At 30.9% G+C, this 19,474-nt stretch overlaps 2 protein-coding genes across 2 annotated transcripts; both read left to right on the top strand.

Moving 5' to 3' along the window:
• Window positions 1–5,833: 5,833 nt before the first annotated feature.
• Window positions 5,834–13,515, top strand: LOC106762916 (protein AAR2 homolog). The gene is made up of 13 exons (XM_014647042.2): window positions 5,834–6,070; window positions 6,276–6,358; window positions 6,783–6,840; window positions 7,735–7,794; window positions 8,146–8,275; window positions 8,369–8,592; window positions 8,735–8,827; window positions 8,897–8,968; window positions 10,273–10,305; window positions 10,948–11,073; window positions 12,146–12,202; window positions 12,781–12,876; window positions 12,974–13,515. Exons 1-13 carry the CDS (start codon window positions 5,975–5,977, stop codon window positions 13,019–13,021), a joined length of 1,176 nt encoding a protein of 391 aa, XP_014502528.1. The 5' UTR covers window positions 5,834–5,974; the 3' UTR covers window positions 13,022–13,515.
• Window positions 13,516–15,934: 2,419 nt separating this feature from the next.
• On the top strand, window positions 15,935–18,979 carry LOC106764945 (receptor-like cytoplasmic kinase 176). The gene is made up of 6 exons (XM_014649401.2): window positions 15,935–16,395; window positions 17,172–17,488; window positions 17,703–17,838; window positions 17,927–18,069; window positions 18,152–18,275; window positions 18,400–18,979. Exons 1-6 carry the CDS (start codon window positions 16,344–16,346, stop codon window positions 18,828–18,830), a joined length of 1,203 nt encoding a protein of 400 aa, XP_014504887.1. The 5' UTR covers window positions 15,935–16,343; the 3' UTR covers window positions 18,831–18,979.
• The last annotated feature ends 495 nt before the right edge of the window (window positions 18,980–19,474 follow it).

The following is a 19,474-nucleotide window of genomic DNA, read 5'->3' as shown; positions in this document are numbered from 1 at the left end:
AATGTATTTTTCAGTTACAATATCTTCACATTTTTTTTCCAAATATTTATATAAAAACTACCCAAGACAACTAAAAAATAGGACACTGGAAAAAATGAAGATGATGATGGTAGTGAAACTAAAATCAGACAACAGAAACACGAAACAAAGACGGTGCTTCTCATTTTAGCTCTAGAAGAAAAAGTATAAAGCAGTGGTCACCATTTAACCAAATTGTAAGGAACCCACTCAAAAGGTGACTCCTTTTAACAATCATATGTACTTAAGGCAACTAAAAAATATATATTATCATTTTTCTTTTCTCATTTAAAATGTAGTCTCTTGTTAAGGATATGGAGACATAGTAAGTGTATCGTATGACCCGGACGACTATACATGGTATCCCACACTAAGCAAGTTAGATGACCTTAGAATAAGAAGCAGTTACAAAATAAATAAATGTGACAGATTCAATATGTAAGGTTAAACGGTCAAGAACAGTCTGATTTCAGTCGTTAATCAGGTTTTTCTACAAGAAACGTAAATGGTAATTAGAGATGTTAGGTGAGATTGGATAGCTCATATCAAAAATTATAAATATAAATTAAAGGTAAGAAATAGATGATGACACTTATTGTGTATTTAAGATCATTGTTCCGAACTTTTGAAAAATTGTATAGACGTTTGAAGTGATTCCACCCACACCCGGACACAGTTAGTCTCATTAAAACTTAATTTCAATATAATATTAAATTTATGTTAACATTTCAACTTTAAACATATCATTTCAAATAATGAGATATAAAAACCGTGATTATACATATAAAGCATTGCTTAATTAGGTAGTATTTATGGTTTGGATTATAGTATTAATTGTAAATGCATAAAGTTAAAGCAAAGGTTCCTTGATTATTGGAGAAAACAGCTTGAGTTGAGAGCTTGCAATATAAAAAGGTTGGAGGTGATTTTTTTTGCATTAATGCAATAACGTGTGCTGTCAATCTTGTCCTTTTTCTTGGCCATCTCACCGTTGGAAGTGTTCGTTAAGATAAGGAAACCCTTCTGGATTTCACATCTTCCATTCATTCTTAAATCTAAACCTTCTTTTTAACATTCTTTTTAAAGAATCAACCCATGTTCCCAATGATAATGCAAAATAACAATATGTTAATACACTTAATTAGTGAAATACAGCACAATTAATCACTGTAGATATATAGTGTAGAGAGATTATTTATTTAAAATAATTATTTAGTAGTTTGGGATGTTCGTATAGAAATAAGTTTGTGATATGATTTTAAAGTGAACTATTATTCGCTGTAGCAAATGATGAGTTGGTGTCGGCAAGTTATTGTTGATAAAATATAGAAAATGGAGTTATGTTATGATGTTGAAATATAGTTCCTATTAAAAGATAACTTTTTTATCACCATTGAAGTGTTCAGCCAGAAATTGAGTGAATCAGATTTTGTTTGATTTTCATTTATCCTGTTACAAAGTTTTTTTTTTTTTCAGTTTAATGGAACAAATATAAATCTACATATCTCATCACACACATTTTAAGTGAAAATTGGAGCTGGGACTTCGAAAATATTGAAAGAAAAAAATGTATTGTGATTATTTCTTACATCGATTCACATAGATTCAATGTACAGGAATAATATTTTTTTTCCCAAGTTGAAGGCTAAAAGAATGTAAAATAGTTTAACTACTTTTTTATTTTTGTTTAGTAGAGATCTTTATTTGAGGTGAAAATCTCAAATTTATCATTTTTTTTTCGCATTTTACTTTGGTCTTTATTTTGTAAATATTATAATAATTACACATTTAGTGTATGTGATATATTGATGTTGGTGTTTTAAACGACGTGATTCATATTATTTACTAAGTCTGATATAGAATTTTACTTTTTTAAAATTAAAAAAATTGGAAAAAGTTAATTAAACATACTTGTTTATAAGAATTGGGGATTTGGTTTTATGGTTCATTCACAAAAAATTTGAGAATCAAAAGAAATTGAGGATTTGGATTTAGGCTCATTTGGTTTTAGGATTCAATCACAATAGAAATTTGGAAATCAATATGAAAAACAGAGAATTTGGTTTGAAATATGTGTAGAGTTTCAAAATTCAGCGATGCCTTAATTAAATTTTGAAATCTTTTAATTTTTGATATTTGATTAAAACATTACCGAAATTTAGAATTTGATTAAGACATTCAATGGATTTTGAAAATTATTTAGGTCTTAATTAGATTTTAAAATCTGATTAAGACCTCGCCAAATTTCAAAATTTAGTTAAGGTCTTGCACAAATTTTGAATTTCGAAATTCGATGAAGGACATTTTTTTAAAATAAATTATTTTGTCTTTTTTTATTTTTTTTTATTAATTTTTAGTGTTTTTTTTGGCTTTTAATATTTGATTAATTTAGTGTTTTAGCATTTGATAAATTTTGTTGTGACAAATATGGCAAGAACACGAGATACGTTGATGCACGGAGTAGAGAGCTATTCACAGAGTGAAGAGAGAAAGAGACCTTTGACATCAATCCGTAGAAGGCAACTTCAAAAAGATTATATTGATATTCATGAGGAGCACCATGATGTTATTGAACAACAACATCTTATTATTGAACAAAATGATGTTGCTTAAGAACAAGAGGAAGTAGGTGGATTTTCAGGAAGTCCAAACTCAGTAAAGCAGGTTGCATACATCTTGTGGCAGGGCTAGGTTAGTAAAATACTTGAATTTTAATGACTATTAAGTAGTTTGAATGAATTTTATATTAATTGTTTTTATGTATGAGAGAGATCAAGTTGATCTTCCATAAAAAAAAAAAATAAATTTGGATCATGACATCATGAAATTTTACATTTTATATAATTAAACAACTTTTGTTAGTTTGAACTTTTATGATATATTTAAATAACTTTGTTCATTTATACATACTTAATTTGTTCATGGAGAAAATGTGAGATTTTATATGCATCAAAGTGTAACGCTTTGCAATGACATGTTCATTTATACATCTCTTCACATTACACAAATATTAGGACTCAAGTAAGTTAACATAATAGATAGTAAGGTCTATCAGTTGTACAAATGTTTGCATCCTCCTTATATAAAACATGACCACGCTCGCACCTCGGGATAATAGTGGGTTGATGAGATGATATCCACCATGGGATAAAGGATAACATTCTTGTAGGTGAACCTATAAAATTAATATTAGTATAGACAATTTATTTTAAAATGAAAATAAAAATAATAATAACATTACCTGCACGAAATGACATCCATAATGTATTTTCCGAAGTATGACTTACATGAAATAATTCAAGTATGAACGTGTCTTTTACGAAGTATGACTTACACAAAATAATTCAAGTGTGATTCACATGTTCGAAGAATAAAGGTCATAAACTATAAGTATAATGAAGGTGACCAACACAATAACGAAATATTGACTCTTACTCATAATGAAGTAAAATTAAGGATAACAATTGATCGAGTCAGACACATATAGTGTCTACTTATTATTTGACTCAACAAAAAATTCAATTTGTTACTCTTTAAATGCCTATTTAAGAAAATACTTACATATTTAAAAACTATCCATAAATATGAGTGAATATTTAAAAGATAATAATTTGTACATTTTTAAAGTAAAATTTTAATAAAATTACAAAAGAATATAATGTAAACTAAATTAAATATAAATATAAATTAAATTTAATTTAACAAAATATAAATTAAATTTTAATTTTAATTAAATTTAGAATAATAAAATATTTTTTTAATTTTAACTTTTACTGATAATGAATACTCGCATCTAATCTATTTATAAGTAAACAATAAATTATCTATTATTTGTTCTTATAACTACCTATTTGAAGAAGTATCAGTGAATTTTATTAATAGATATCCAGGAACACAATCTTTTTGTTATCCCAAAGTAAAATAATTGTTTAACAATAAGAATCTCTTATAACTAAAAAAATAGTCAAAAAAATTTAACATATATTTTTTACTAGTGAAATAATTTGTTAAATAATGTGGATAGTTTATAGAAGATAATCACATGTTTTAATAAGTTTGTTCAAAACATTATTCCATGTGAAAACTTTTTATATTTGAATAAATATTTACAATTACTATATTTGTGTTATAAATGGTAAGCGTATATCTTAATTAAATTCGAAGTGTTTATCATACAACTTTACATTAAGCACAAGAAAACAAAGAATCACAACCTTCCATAATAAAATAGAAGAATAGGAATTAAAGTTAAATAAAGTAATTATACGCAATTAGATTAAAGGTTATGAGAATATTACTAATTGATAGCAATAGTGACTTATATAGTAGTGTTTTGATAAGAGTGACTTATGTACAGAATTTATAATTAATAATTAATTTTATTGATAAGAGTTTCTCATATTATAATTGGACATAGTCCAATAATTAGGATGAATTAATGTAAATGGATCTATCATTCTTTCTCTTTAAAGAATATCTTATTAGACAATTTAGTTTTTTTTTTTACAAAATATTTGTTCTATTAAACCTCTTTTCCAATTTTTTTGTGTTATCCCATTTATATAGTACTCATTTTAGTGGAATGTGACTAATAGATAAACAAATTAAACATAGACTTATATATATATATATATATATATATATATATATATATATATATATATATATATATATATATATATATATATATATAAAGAAAATATTTGTTATTTATATTTCCTTATCTATTTCGATCTTAAAAACTAACTAGGAATTATGATTTTGTTATTTAAGTAAACGTCTTTCTAAAATGTTATAGTCTATTTTGTTTTCATCATTTATTTACATATTAAACTTTTAATTCGATTGTTTTTTTTAATATTTTTGGAGATTTTATAAACGATTTTATAATACAGTATACAAGAGAATACAAATTTTACTTTATAAATTGATTTAATTTTATAAAATTAAATTAAATTTAAATCTTATTTTTAATATATATATGAAATTTATAATCTAATTATAAAGTTGTAATGATAAATCAACTATATTCTAACTAGATGTAAATTAATAACTTTGACAGAAAATAAAAATAAAAATTTAAATTTAGTTATGAGAAAAAAAAGAAAAAGTAATTATAAAAAAATCAAAATCATTACTTTTAAATAATGAAACTACTTCTCCAAATTTCAAAATTACGATATCTTTTAAAATTAGAAGTAAGTCAACATTATCTTAAGACAAAAATAAAATATGAAAAACATATAGTTATAAAAAGGAAAATATAAATATAAATTATTACTTTTTTATATGATACCTAAAATTCTTTAAAAATTTCTATTTTTTTTTAAATGTCTAAAGCAAATAACATGTTTTATTATAAAATATTTTAACTTTACTATAAACTAAATTATTCTTTAAAACATTCTCACAAAGAAATAAAAGATATTGTTATAAGTTTCTTTTGAAGGTTGTAATTATAACATGGGAAAGAATTAAATCGAAGCAAATTTATTATAGATTTAAATCTCTTTTGTCCGTAAGTTATAAGTTGGTGTTCAGTCGTTACTTTTAAAAATATTAATTTTTGATTTTTAAATTATAAAAAATATATCAAATTAATAACAGCTATTAACTAAATCAATGAAATATATATCAAATCAGTTTCATTTATATTCTTTCATGTTTAATTGATTTGGTTAACGACGGAGAGAATTTGATATATAATTTAGAAACAAAAATTGACATTTAAAAAAAAAAAACTAAACTGAACACTTAGGAAAAAAAATCAAACCTTTATTATAAAGGTAATTTAACTTATTTTATATATTAATTTTGTGTCAATTGGCTCCAGAACATTGTTCTCATTTCTGGATAATCCTTGTAGCACAGCACCATTCTCAGATTCTACTGCAACTACAACAGAACCCCAATATCTCGAAATTGATAGTGTATCTTGTTCATTTTCTTCTAATCTATGGATTCTGAAAATGCGTTAGAGCTTGTCAAGCACGGTGTCACTCTTCTCTTCCTCGATGTTCCTCAGTACACGATGGTCGCCATCGATACTCAAGTATTCTTCTATTATTTTCTGGATTGCCAAGTGCTTGTTTTTTTTTTTTTTTTTTATTATTATTTCAATGCTGTCATCATGGTATCTGAAGATAAAATTTGAAATTCGTAGGGGTGGAAAGGTAAAATAAAAATCCAACCTTGATTTCAGCTTTGTTTCACACTGGCAATCTGACATTGTTTTTCTTCTGTTCTTCGTTTCGTAGATGTTCTATGTGGGGCCTGCTTTTAAGGGTATTAAGATGATTCCTCCTGGCACTCATTTTGTGTACTATAGTTCATCAAGCAGGTTTGATCATCTTGCCCAATTATTCAGACCTACTTTTTAACTCGCATTAGTCTCTCTTTTGTTTAGTTCTTTTTATTCCTGCAAAATCCCACGTTTCCCTTGTGGATATATTGGGGAGCCTATTAATAGATTAAAGGCAGTGATAAGGGAGTGGTGGGTGTTCTCGTGTGTGATGAGACATTGCTTTTCCTATACTGTTGTCTTTTCTGCGAGTATTATTGTCCTTTCAATCTTGTGTACTGTGGCAAAGTGTATTTTTTGGGAAATAACCTTGGATCATAGTATTTGCTGACCGTATAGTGTTAAGCATAAGACGTCACTGGTTCTGTCGGTTGCTAGAATTAATTTTTTTCTTAAATTTCATGATTTTTCAAATTATTTGGTGCATTGAATCTTCTGTTTTTCTTTTGGGGGATTCATGCAGAGATGGGAAAGAGTTCTCACCAATTGTTGGATTCTTCATTGATGCTGGTACTTCAGAGGTATAAAAATAAAAATTTCAGTGTCTATAATAGTTCAATGAAATTTACATTAATTTTGGTTTGACAGAGCTTTAACAGAATATGCTCTATAGTTTAGAAATCACGATTGTTACCGTATCTTAGAGTTGTAATTGCTGTTCTTATTATTGAACAATGCAATCACAGTTCAGATGGGTTGTAATCTATATGCTTAGTTTTTGAGTGATTTTGTTACTATTTTGATGAAATGGATTTTTGCTATGGTTTTTTGATAGATTCTCAGGAGTTCATTGTCTTTTTACTGGCCTATTGAAAATGTCCATGATAAGTCAAAGCTTAAAAATTTAAGGAATGAATTAGTTTTGAGTAACACTAGTACTAATTTTATGAAGATGTTAACTCATAAGAAGGTAAAGTGACTGTTAATTGTGCTAGAAGCTTACCTGTGACTCTATTTCCTTGTGGAATGATGGTGAAGTTAAATTTATTACATATAGTCATATCCTTCTTGATGTGCAATTTTTTTCTTACCTGTACATAATCATGTCTTTCAATAATTTGTGTAAGTGCACTTTAACCATATTCATTATAAGTAAAAGGATATCTAAATATGAAGACAATGTTATAAATGTGGGAGCTAGGAGTTATCTAAAGAAATCAAGACCATGAAGAAAGGTGAATAAAAATGTTAAGAACAAGAAACATCCAACACAACTTGCTAATTTCTCTGTAAATCTAACATAGGCACTCCTTTAAAAGAGCCACCAGCACAGTATCACTGAGAATCAAGGGGAAATACTTAATCTATCAATCAATGCTCATATGTTTTGACCCTGTTTGTGGTTAATTTGTATTTCCAAAATGTATTACAAAATTGTGACTGATTATGTGGTTTTTGGTCTCATGACCATGCAGGTAATTGTTCGTAAATGGGACCAACAAGAAGAAAGGTTAGTTAAAGTTACTGAGGAAGAGGTATGTGTTCGCTTAAAATTTTAACATGGATATAATTAACGTAACATGTCTGTAATGCAGCCAAATGTCATGATTGATATAGTTTACGTCCTGTTAGTCAAATTAGGTTATTGTGAGAACAATATTTTGGAAACTATAATTTTGGTGAATTTCCTTCACATAGCTTGAGCATTTTTGTAGAAAATGTGGGGTATTCCCTAAAATTCCATCCAATCAGTGCTAATCTGTGTCTGTGTTTATATATTAGCCACAACTTACCAAGGAAACAATTTTTCTGCTTTCATTTTTTTTTATTCCATGCTCTTCAATTTATGACATATATTTATTCTGTTTTGTCTGTTTATCCTTTAGGAAGAAAGATACAGTCAAGCTGTTAAAAATTTGGAATTTGACAGACAACTTGGGCCTTACAATCTTAGCCATTATGAAGATTGGAAACGGTTATCTAATTTTATCACAAAAAATGTCATTGAACGGCTTGGTATGCCATTTACTTGACTGAGGTTTCTGTGTATTAAATACTTCATTGATAAATTACTATTGTATTATATTGTTAATATTAACTCATGAACAGAGCCAATTGGAGGTGAAATCACTGTTGAATGTGAAAATGAGATTGTTAGAAACTCTACTAAAATCCCAATGGAAGAAGCACCAGAGAAGCAGTTGAAGGTTGGCAATTCTGCATCATCTGTTGGCAAGTCTCAGAGGAAAGGATGTTATTATACTTCAATTCCACGTATTGTTAAATGCAAGGGTATTAGTGGGCAGGAACTTACTTCTTTAAATCTTGACAAGGTTGGTATACACACATTGCTGAATGGTTGGTCCCTTAAAAGTAATTGTGATAAAAAGCTTACTATAATCAATGCTCTTATCCTGAAATTTTACATATTATTGTTTTCTGATTTGTGCAAATTTTTTTTGTGTTCCTTCTCAGACACAATTGTTAGAAACTTTACTGGCAAAAGATTATGGCGGTTCTGAAGACATGCTTCTTGGAGAACTGCAGTTTACATTTGTTGTCTTTTTGGTACTGTGGACAAACATATTTTCTTTATATATTTTGTTGAATTCAATGTGACATTTTGCAATGGTGCAGATGGGTCAATCGCTAGAAGCATTTCTCCAATGGAAGTCATTAGTTAGCCTTTTGTTTGGCTGCACTGAAGCAGTAAGCATTACTTTTTAACGAGATTGGATAATGCATACATACACTCTGTGCCTGGACTTTAGACTTGCTGGTTTATCTCATATACTTGTCTGTGTGATGACTCATAAACCAACTATCTCAAAACTTCAAGCAGTTAGGTGAAGCCATGCAAGTTGTTTTATATTGCATCTCTAACATGCACCCGTACGCAAGAGCCCTTTGGGCTTGAAGGGTGGATAACATCCCTACCCATTGAGCTCAATGTTAGAAGAATCAGGGTGGCAAATATTGAGCTTCAGACCATCTGATCATAGGGACTTTGATACCATGTTGTGAACCATCCCAAAATGTTTTAGCTGTTGGGTGAAGGCAGGGGAATGTTGTGAACAAATATTGAGCTCAATATTAGAAGAATCAGGGTGAAAAATATTGAGCTGAAGACCATCTGATCATAGAGACTTTGATACCCTGTTGTGAACCATCCTAAAATGTTTTAGCTATTGGGTGAAGACAGGGGAATGGTTTTATATTACATCTGTAACAATCTGCTTCTCTTCCACTTCAAACAATAAATATATTGAATTGATGATGTTGAATATATTAAAGCTGTTTATCAAACTTTCCAAGCTATATGAGATGTCTATATTTAATTAGTCATAATAATTGAGTTATTAACCATTATGATTTTCGTTAATATGTTCATTACAAGTGATATATGTGTGTGTGTGAACAACTAACATTCATCCTTTGAATTTATAAAGTCGTTATTGTTCTTGATTATTTTATTAACAGCCTGAGCTTTAAGTGAATTGGCTCCATGACATCTGCTTAATGTCTGTTGTTGCTCTATACCCAATGAGTACTTCTGTTTTCTTGGATGCTTATTTGGTCTTTCAACTTGGTGGGTTAGTTTTTTAAGTTCTTTATTCTAACTTGGGTTCTGTGGGCTTTACCATTTTTACTTTTCATCATTTGCCAGAGGGTTCCTCATCGTTTGAGATTTGTGCTTCTAGCCAGAAAGTAGATTTAAGCATAATAAGAGACATCATTGTCTATTCTCTTTTATGGAGATTTCTGTAATATTTTTTCCCATGAACACATTTTGCTTCTTTCTTAGGACATTTTATGGTGGTAGAACCTCCGTTTTTTGTTAGTAGTCCCACATTAAATAGGATAAATTAATTGGATATGGATACAAGACCCTTGTTAATTTTGGTAAGATATCTATTGTGGGTTGTGTAGGTGCAAATCAATTTGAATTTGTATGATTTCATAAGTATATGTTTTGTAATTATGTTTGCATGACTTTGTATGTTCTTTTGCAGCCTTTCCGCACAAGAACTCAACTATTTACAAAGGTGAACTTTTAATATAATTTTCTTATCTTTGTTACCTTTAAGTACAAAACAGTGGCATTAATCCTTGGAATGGTGTTAAATTCATCACTGGACTTCTGAATGTTGTCTTGGAACTCCAAGCTACTGATTTTTCATTAAAAGAAGAGTCGTGAATTTGAATCTTGTGTTATTTGTCAAACTCATTTCAATTTTGGAAAATCAGAATTTTCACCTTCACACCTTTTGTGGTTTGGGGTGTGAAAGACGGGAAAAATAAAATAAATTTCCATTTAGCTGACTATATGCAGTCCTAGAAATAAGGGAGAAGTTTTTGGTAGACCACTCTAGTCTTGATATTTTAATGTGTGGACAGTACTTATCAGAACAAAAGATCTGCAGAATAATTCAAGAGAGGCAGCAAATAATATGAATTATATAATATTGTTCATAAGTTTAATGTGCTAGTTATTTGGGATGATTTATATTTTCTAATTTTTCTTCTTTGACTATTTGTAATATGTAACTTTTTATTTAAGATCCTGTCTGGATCATTATGTACGTCAATTTGATTGGACTTGTTTTTTTATCAGAATCTGTCGTTTGCTGATCTTACCTTGCCAAACTCTGCCAAACTCATTTCTAATGCATTACGGATTCTTGCAGTTCATCAAAGTCATCCATAATCAACTAAAATACGGACTACAGAAAGATCACATGGGTGAAGCAGGATCAGCACTGTTGGATGATTCTTTGATTTCCGCTGATAGCTTTTTGCACCATGTTTCCAAGGTATTTTCACTGATGATAACTGAATAGTCACATGCAGATTTAACTCTCTGACCCACCTTTATTAATTATAAGTAGCTGGATGGGCACCTGTTCTGGTCAGTTATGGATTTTAAGATCCTGAAATTCTAAAACTCGTCATTTTAGCATGAAAAACCAGTCAGTCTTCAACATGGAGGTTAGCAATTCATATATATGTGGCTGGTCTTCTTGATTTATCATGGTTAACATCTTAGATTGTGTATTTTTTTTCCTCGAGTTGATATTGCCTCCACCTTCTGATCATCCTTGTCTTTGTAGTAGTTAGTGCCCATATGCTCAAAACTGTTAAAATAAGCAACTCATTCCAAGGTGAAAATAAAAAAAAAAAAAAGAAAAAAGTTCATAATTTTCATAAGAATAATGTAGGTTTTTCAGAATGCACTTCCTTTCCTTAATGAAAATCAATTCCCCAGATTTTAAGCATACCCATCCTTCCTACTGGAATCAGCATCCCTATTCCAGAGTAACAAAATTAATGTGTGCTTATAACAAACAGACGTGGATGTAAGAATGATAAAATATAAAGATGATTTTGTAAGAACTAACTTCTACAAACTTTACAAGGAAGCCTTTGGTCAGGGTAAATGAGGCTAGATGAAACTTCCCCATTCTTGTTCTATAATTCAGTTATCCTCCTTACTAGGCAGGTTTTATTTTGAGGAGGCATTTGATTCTTGTGGACCAGTTTCCCAAAAGTATTGTTTGTTTCTTCTTGTTAGATATATTGAGTTGTGTTAATTAGGGAAACGTAGACTTTTGTTATTGTTTGATATTGGTAGATATTGTTGATATTGTTTTTTTAACAATATATTCTATTTACCATATTTATGTTTGGTTGCCATATACACTTGTATTGTTTTCATTACCCTATGTGTATTTTAGACATAAGGAAAATTAATTCTTTACCTAGTTTTACTATATTTAACACTTCTAATACTAATTGATTATTAATTTACTGTCACAGAAATTTGATTTTATATGCTTTTCTGAGCTAAACTGCAACTTATTCCTTTTGATTGTTTTGGAATTGCAGGACTTCTTTTCATCGTTGCTAGATGGGTCGGTTGTTGATGGGGATCTTTTAAAATGGGTATGAGCATGTAACTCATGTTTTCATATAATGGATATTTAGTATTGATATTGTACCCTCCCCAACTGCCACATAATAAAGCATTGATGTTTTTAAAAAAAGAAAAAAGAAAGTGAAGAGTAAAAAAAGTATTAGAATAAAGGGACTTCAAGATGCGCTTCAAGTGCTTGAAATGCATTATGCAGGAATAGAATATTTGATGGATAGATTTTTAAATTTTTCAAAGAAAGTTTTTTCTTTTTCTGGATATGTTGGTTCTCCACGTTATTTATATGAATTTTTAGGCTGGAAACACGTTGATATGGTATATACAATTGCCTCTACGAACAATCTCTGTCATTAAGGAGTAGCAATTCTAGCACCTTAAACACATGCATGCACTAATTTGAGATTATTATGTGATAGGGTTTAAACTATAAAGTACACATGCCAAGTCTATAGTGACTGTCTATGCTTTTGCTTTATTTTGCCTGCTATAAAATTGGTTGTAGACTTGTAGCATTTTCTGCTTGCTAGGTACAATGTACATGTATTTGATTATTTATGAAAAGGAAATTGCAATCTCTCTGTTCTTGCAGACAAGGAAATTTAAGGAGCTGTTGGAGAGCAGTCTAGGGTGGGAGTTTCAGCTTGGCAGTGCTGTGGATGGGATATATTTTGAGGAAAATGATGAGGTCAGCATATGAATCTATCCCAGTTGCTTTGCTTTGTGTATGTTACTTTTTGCTCTGTGTAATGTTTGTTCATGGGCCTTACTGGTTGACTTTGCAGTATGCTCCTGTAGTTGAGATGCTGGATGATGAAGCTCTAGTAAGTTAAAAATCTTGATAATGTCTTCACTTGGCCATAACAGATACTAAATCATGAATGTCATGCCACTTTTGCATTGCCCTTTGGCCAACTCACTCTCACAGCCATGCCCTTCTCATAGATTGTACAGTAAGGCATACCAAAGCTCCACCTTTGCAAACTAACTATAAGATCATATTACTGTATTTCAAATTTCAATTGAGTTAATAGTCATGTTGGATCTGAAGTAGAAATTCAGTAACTTATCTCTTTGATGTGATAGACTTTCAATAACTTTGAAGGAGGTTGATGTTTATTATTCAGAGCTGCTCATATTTGGGATTTTTCTAGCTTTCATAGATAGGGCATGCATAGGAAACTTCTGGATTTATTTTGACTTGTTTGAGGAGTTGCTGAGTGGAGTATTGGCCTTTGAAATTGAGCCAATGAGATAATCAGAAGCAGATAAATTATTCTCCATATATGACTTAAAAAATAAGAAAGAACCACTATTTTATGTTGAATTCCTTGTTTTTTTTTTCTATTTTTCTTCTATGGCTCTTCTCTCTTGTTCATACACTCCAAACATTTGGTATATTTTTATTTCATTATTTTGCTGAACTGTATTAAAAGGTTTTATAGTGGACATTGGCTTCACTTATATATTATATTTGGCATCATGCAAACTTTAAATTATTAAAAATTAACTTGATGACAAAATTGTTTTTAGGTGAATAAAAAAAGACTTTTGTTCTTATTTTTAACATCTACATGACAACTAAGGGTGCCAACTTGTTAGGTTTTAATGTTTTTAATTAAATATAAGTAGAAAGTTATTATTTTTACAGGTCAAATTACTCAATTCCAATTAACCATTGAAACTTAGATTATTTTATCATATTAGTGTTTTGTTTGATTGTTTTAGAACGTGAGCTTAATTTTGATGTTGAAATATAATGTTAAATTTCCGTGCACCATTGTTTATTTCTGTGTTCACATTTCATTCTATAAATTTAGGCATATTAATGATCAATGAAGTTAATGTCAAGTTATTAAATACTGAGAAAGGGCAATATATTATTTAATGCGTGTCGGTTTTCTTACGCTTAAAAGTTATTTAAATAATATTTTCATAAAATGTCTCATTTTCTTAAATATAATGATAAAACATGCATAAAGAAAACTCACTGATAAAATGTGTCCAAAAGAATTGAATGATTAAGCATGTGAAAATTACAAATTGATGAAATACGTAAGAAAATAAAACATGTGAAACTATAGTGGTGTAATTAAATTGTTTTTTTATTTATTAAAATTAATAATAAAATCATGACTTAAATATGTTTTCCATCTTCAAATAATTATAAAAAATTATGTTTTGTTCCTAAGCTAAATCATATAAAACATTTTCTCAATAAACAACATGTTCATATTACAAATTTGACTATAATTTAGTTTAATAAAAAAACATAATCTTTTATAACAATTTGAAGCAAAAAAATACATTTAATCCTTAAAAGATTCTTTTATAACTTCCAACATGCTATTACATAAATTTTAGATTTTTCTTGATTTCTTAAAGACTGTGATTTGTTCCCCTTTTTGTAAGAAAAAAAAAACTTTTTAAGTAACAAGTGCTTACACAAAAATGAATTAAAGAATGAGTCTTTTATAGATTTTTAGGTCTTAAATAATGAATTGGGTGGATTCAAAGTAGATTGATGCCAAAGTCAATGGTGTAGTGTGGCATTGAAGTGTGGGCAGTGATCTGAATCACTTTGTGCCTATTGCCACTTGGTACTACAATGGTAGACTAGGGTTTGTCATGCATGACCACATTAATTGAAATACCCAGGTTTTGGTCCTCTCTCCTTACTGTCCAAAGCAAGTGGAAAATATAGTCAGAATTTTCCCCCTTTTTAATGCCATGGCCATTGCCAAATATGGTTTCTTAATAATTCATGCTCAATGTCAACCCTAAATCCTCTACACCAACTTCTGTCAATATGATAATACTAAACTAGCTGCATTCATTTCCCTATCCACCTCCAACTCTTTCACTTGTTTGGTCAAAATAAGAGAGAAAATTCATACCATACATATTAATGGCTTATTGCTGAATTATCAGAAGAAAAAGTTTCAATATTTAGAAAATTCAGAAAAGACAAATTCTATGGGAAGTTTGCAATAATTTCAGTCAACAAAAGCTTTTTTTTCCTCTGTCCAAACCGAACATAGATCTAACTCTAACCTTTTCGCCTGAAAAGTTGCTTTTTTTAAGCCTCCATTTGGAATAAAAAATTGTGATGCACTTGAATCATATCCTTCAATTGTTTCCAACTTATTTTTCAGTGATACTAGTCAACAATAGCACCCAACCAGGCATTGAATTGTCTTTTGGGTTAAAAAAGCTTTGAACTTTCACAACCATTTCTTTTTCTCTCTCTCTCCCTCTAACGTAATAAACTTGCGGTTCAGACCATGCGAAGTTGTCGTCCAAGAAAGACAGCGAGCAAGGCAACAACGAGGAAAAAAAGATAAGGTTGGAGCTATGGATCCCACCAAGGCTAAAAATAAATAAAAATGCAAACCATGGAATCGATAAATTCATGTATGACAAGAGACAACACCAACACCACACCCTTTATTACTTTTGAACATGTTTCTTATCGATTAAAAAAATACTAAAAAAGTACACAATTTATTAAGTAAGAAATATGATTTATAAAAACGGATACTGATATGACGTTGAAGGTTCAATTAACTGATACAAGTTGTTCTGACGATCTTGAATTCTGTCACGGATGGTCATGGCTTTTGTGATTTATTATTATGGTTTGCTTTTTATCTGATCTAATAAGAGTTGTCTCTTATTTAAAGAAAAAACACGTATTGATAATATTTTGTGACAAGATCACGTTCCACTTGTATAATCTATAATGTAAGGAAACTGCGGCATGAGGTCAACCCGGTTGTGGTTTTTGTTTTGTCCCTCTGATTGGTCAAAAGTCAAAAGCATGAAATTTCCAAGTTCATCACTCCAGAGGCATTCACATTCACACACCCACAATCCTTAGGCACTGGAAGCCATTGCATTGAATAGGGCGGTTAAATCCGCGGTTGACAGCTAACCTTCATGCGGAAATAGCGTTCCTTTCACACTTGCATTCTTGTTTTTCTCCTTTTCACGGGCTCTCTCATCTTTTCCTTTTGCTTCTCCATCATCATCTTTCATCTGCCCCACTTTCCACAACTTCAACTTGTTTCTTATTTACTAACCCCTCTCTCTCTCTCTCTCTCTCTCTCTCTCTCTCTCTCTCTAGCTTCTCTGTTCTTCTTCGGTTCTCTCTTCATGGGGTGCTGCTTCAGTGCCCAGATCAAAGCTGAGAGCCCTCCACGCAACGGTAATAAACATTCTTGCATGTGTTGTTTACACTCTCCTCTGCCTCCCCTTTTGCTTCAACTTTTTAGGTTGATCAGCTAGCTTGAATTCCTAGAGTTTGAATGACTTAAATAACTGCTGTGTTTGTGTTTTTGCTGTTCTTTCTCATAAAATACAGTTTTTGGGTACTTGAAAGATGAATGTTATGTTAGTTTTGGCAGATTCATGTGTGGAAGAGGAAAGCTACTTTTTTGTGCTTTTGAAGTATGATTCACTGATCGCAACACGAGGGTGACTTGCTTTAATTGGTTTTTTGTGCTTGCTTGGTAGTTTTTGCTGTCGTGTAGGATTTGGTGAAGGTGCAAGAGTTTATGATGAAGATAAATAATAAGTGGAACCCTAATGTTGGCTTCTTGCAAAAGATTTTGGAACAGTAAAAAAAATGAATTTTTGATTTATTTAGTTTGGAACATTGAATGAGTCAATCCTCGTGTCAGGATTTTCCCAGTCTTCGATTTAACTTGCTTTGTTTCAGTTGTTAAGACGAAACCCAGGGCGAGAATTAGAATAGCCTTGGCGTGCTTGGTGAAATAAGTTCATGTAATTTCTGAAGTGTTGGATGTTTTAATGCTCTAACCAAACAGTGCAGTGTATAATTGGTAGGAAAGTTGTTGTCTTTTCTATGTAACCCTGACCGTGATCTTTCTATTCAAGCCTAAGCTTGGTTTGTTACTATAGTTTAAAATGCTTATTTTATGGTCTGAAAAATGAACCCTGTTTTTCTTTTGAAATGGGCAGGTTTGAGCTCAAAGGATGGTAACACAGAAGAGGATGGCTTAAGCAGCAAGATCTCCACTCCCTCCGTACCTCCAACACCAAGGACAGAGGGTGAGATCTTGAAGTCCTCAAATATGAAAAGCTTCACCTTTGTTGAGCTAAAAACTGCTACAAGGAACTTTCGTCCAGATAGTGTGGTGGGTGAAGGTGGGTTTGGTCGTGTTTTTAAGGGGTGGATTGATGAGCAATCACTTGCACCAGTTAGACCAGGGACTGGATTGGTCATTGCTGTGAAGATGCTTAACCAAGAAGGTCTGCAGGGACACAGTGAATGGTTGGTGAGTGTCACTTAGTAGGGCTTGTTTACAATTTGGAACTTTGCTTGAAGCCTCAGAATTTAAGATGCAGTTTTAATGCTCAGGGAAATGCCAAAATTAGTTTCGATGGGTTTTTCTTTTTCTTTGAGGAATTCCTCTATTGGATACATGTAGCAAACATTAGTATTTTGGATGATTTTGTCTTTGTTTGTAATTAATTAGCCTTGTGCTATAGACAGAAATCAACTACCTGGGGCAGCTGCATCATCCTAATCTTGTGAAACTGATTGGTTACTGCTTAGAGGATCACCAAAGGCTTTTGGTGTATGAGTTTTTGACCAAGGGAAGTTTGGATAATCATTTATTTAGGAGTAAGTTATCCATTGTTTATCCACTGTGTGATATTGTTTAGTTCTTTAAACATCTCAGTCTCTCAATAATGTGCTCTTTTTGGAACAGGAGGTTCTTACTTTCAACCACTTTCTTGGAACATCCGAATGAAGGTTGCTCTTGATGCTGCCAAGGGTCTTGCATATCTTCACAGCGATGAAGCAAAAGTGATATATCGAGACTTCAAAGCTTCAAATATCTTACTTGATTCGGTAAGCCAATCTCATTGAACTTATATTTTACTAATCATAAATAACACACTCTTTTCTAACATTCCTTTTTTGTTGATGACAGAATTACAATGCAAAACTTTCTGATTTTGGCTTGGCAAAGGATGGACCAGCAGGTGATAAGAGCCATGTCTCCACAAGGGTAATGGGCACTTATGGCTATGCTGCTCCTGAATATATTGCCACAGGTACCTCATTTCTTGAGTACTCAGTTTATGAGCACTTTAATTGGTCAAACAAACTTCTTTTGAAGTCTCTTGAAGTGTTCGAATAGAATGAAAGTTGAGTCCTTGGTCTTGTGTTTTTGTGAAGGTCACTTGACAAAGAAGAGTGATGTATACAGTTTTGGGGTTGTTCTGCTTGAAATCATGTCTGGCAAACGTGCCCTTGACAGCAACAGGCCAAGTGGGGAGCACAACTTAATTGAATGGGCCAAACCATACCTCAGCAACAAACGCAGGATCTTCCAAGTCATGGATGCTCGCATTGAAGGCCAATACTCGACGCGCGAAGCCATGAAAGTAGCCAACCTTGCCATTCAATGCCTATCTGTGGAGCCAAGATTTAGACCAAAAATGGATGAAGTGGTGAGAGCATTGGAAGAACTTCAGGATTCTGGTGAGAAAACTGTTGCAGGGGTGGGAAGCCATCGTCATCATCAAACTGGGAGGATTGACCATAGCTCAAGAAGCAGTGGCTACAGACAACATAGAGGTAAACAACATGAAACAACAAAGAAGTGAAAGTGCATGTTGGTTTCAAGTTATCTGATTTTGCTCGAGTTCGTGATTGTACGAATATGTATATCATGATGAACTTCAACTTAAACTTGTCTTAAGATTTCTGATTGTTGTACAGTTGTTGATTCAGTAATAATATTCAAATTTTCATATTTGATCTTATAAGGAAACATGGAAGAAGAAACTTAAATTCCAAAATAACAGTTTAATACCCAACTGTAACATGCATAGATAATAAATTTAGAACTTACTTAGACAAGCAGAAGATATTTGATCTATTCTATTTTCAGTTTTTATGGTTTCAGTGATGGAAGAGAGAAATTATTCTTATTATACTGTGTTTTTTCTTTTTACTGCATAATTTCAATTATGTGATTATTATATTAATGCTTACTGAGATTAAAATTATTATTATATAACACTATTAATAATTTGATGTCATGAATAGAGAACAGTAACATATGCATCATTTAAGCTTATTTGATATCAATTGGAGCAAGCGTTGTAGCATATATGTTCAACCATTATTAAGAACAAAATAAATTATTCTGAAACTAGAAATAAAACAGTATAAATATTACCATTTTTGTAAATATATTGACTTTCTTTAACTTAAAATTTACTGTAACAAAGTAAAATGGTTATTC

This window comes from Vigna radiata, chromosome 6, assembly GCF_000741045.1.
Source record: "Vigna radiata var. radiata cultivar VC1973A chromosome 6, Vradiata_ver6, whole genome shotgun sequence".
Classification (NCBI taxonomy): domain Eukaryota; kingdom Viridiplantae; phylum Streptophyta; class Magnoliopsida; order Fabales; family Fabaceae; genus Vigna; species Vigna radiata.
The sequence above is the reverse complement of the archived record's forward strand: the minus strand, read 5'-3'. Positions and strand labels throughout refer to the sequence as shown.

Excerpts from the sequence above, each read along its gene's own strand:
- LOC106764945 (XM_014649401.2), top strand. The coding sequence starts at position 16,344 with ATGGGGTGCTGCTTCAGTGCCCAGATCAAAGCTGAGAGCCCTCCACGC. Across the intron at positions 17,839-17,926 it reads GGATAATCATTTATTTAGGA|GAGGTTCTTACTTTCAACCA; the intron begins GTAAGTTATCCA and ends TTTTTGGAACAG. Across the intron at positions 18,276-18,399 it reads TCCTGAATATATTGCCACAG|GTCACTTGACAAAGAAGAGT; the intron begins GTACCTCATTTC and ends GTTTTTGTGAAG.
- LOC106762916 (XM_014647042.2), top strand. The coding sequence starts at position 5,975 with ATGGATTCTGAAAATGCGTTAGAGCTTGTCAAGCACGGTGTCACTCTT. Across the intron at positions 8,969-10,272 it reads TGTTTGGCTGCACTGAAGCA|CCTTTCCGCACAAGAACTCA; the intron begins GTAAGCATTACT and ends GTTCTTTTGCAG. Across the intron at positions 12,203-12,780 it reads ATGGGGATCTTTTAAAATGG|ACAAGGAAATTTAAGGAGCT; the intron begins GTATGAGCATGT and ends CTGTTCTTGCAG.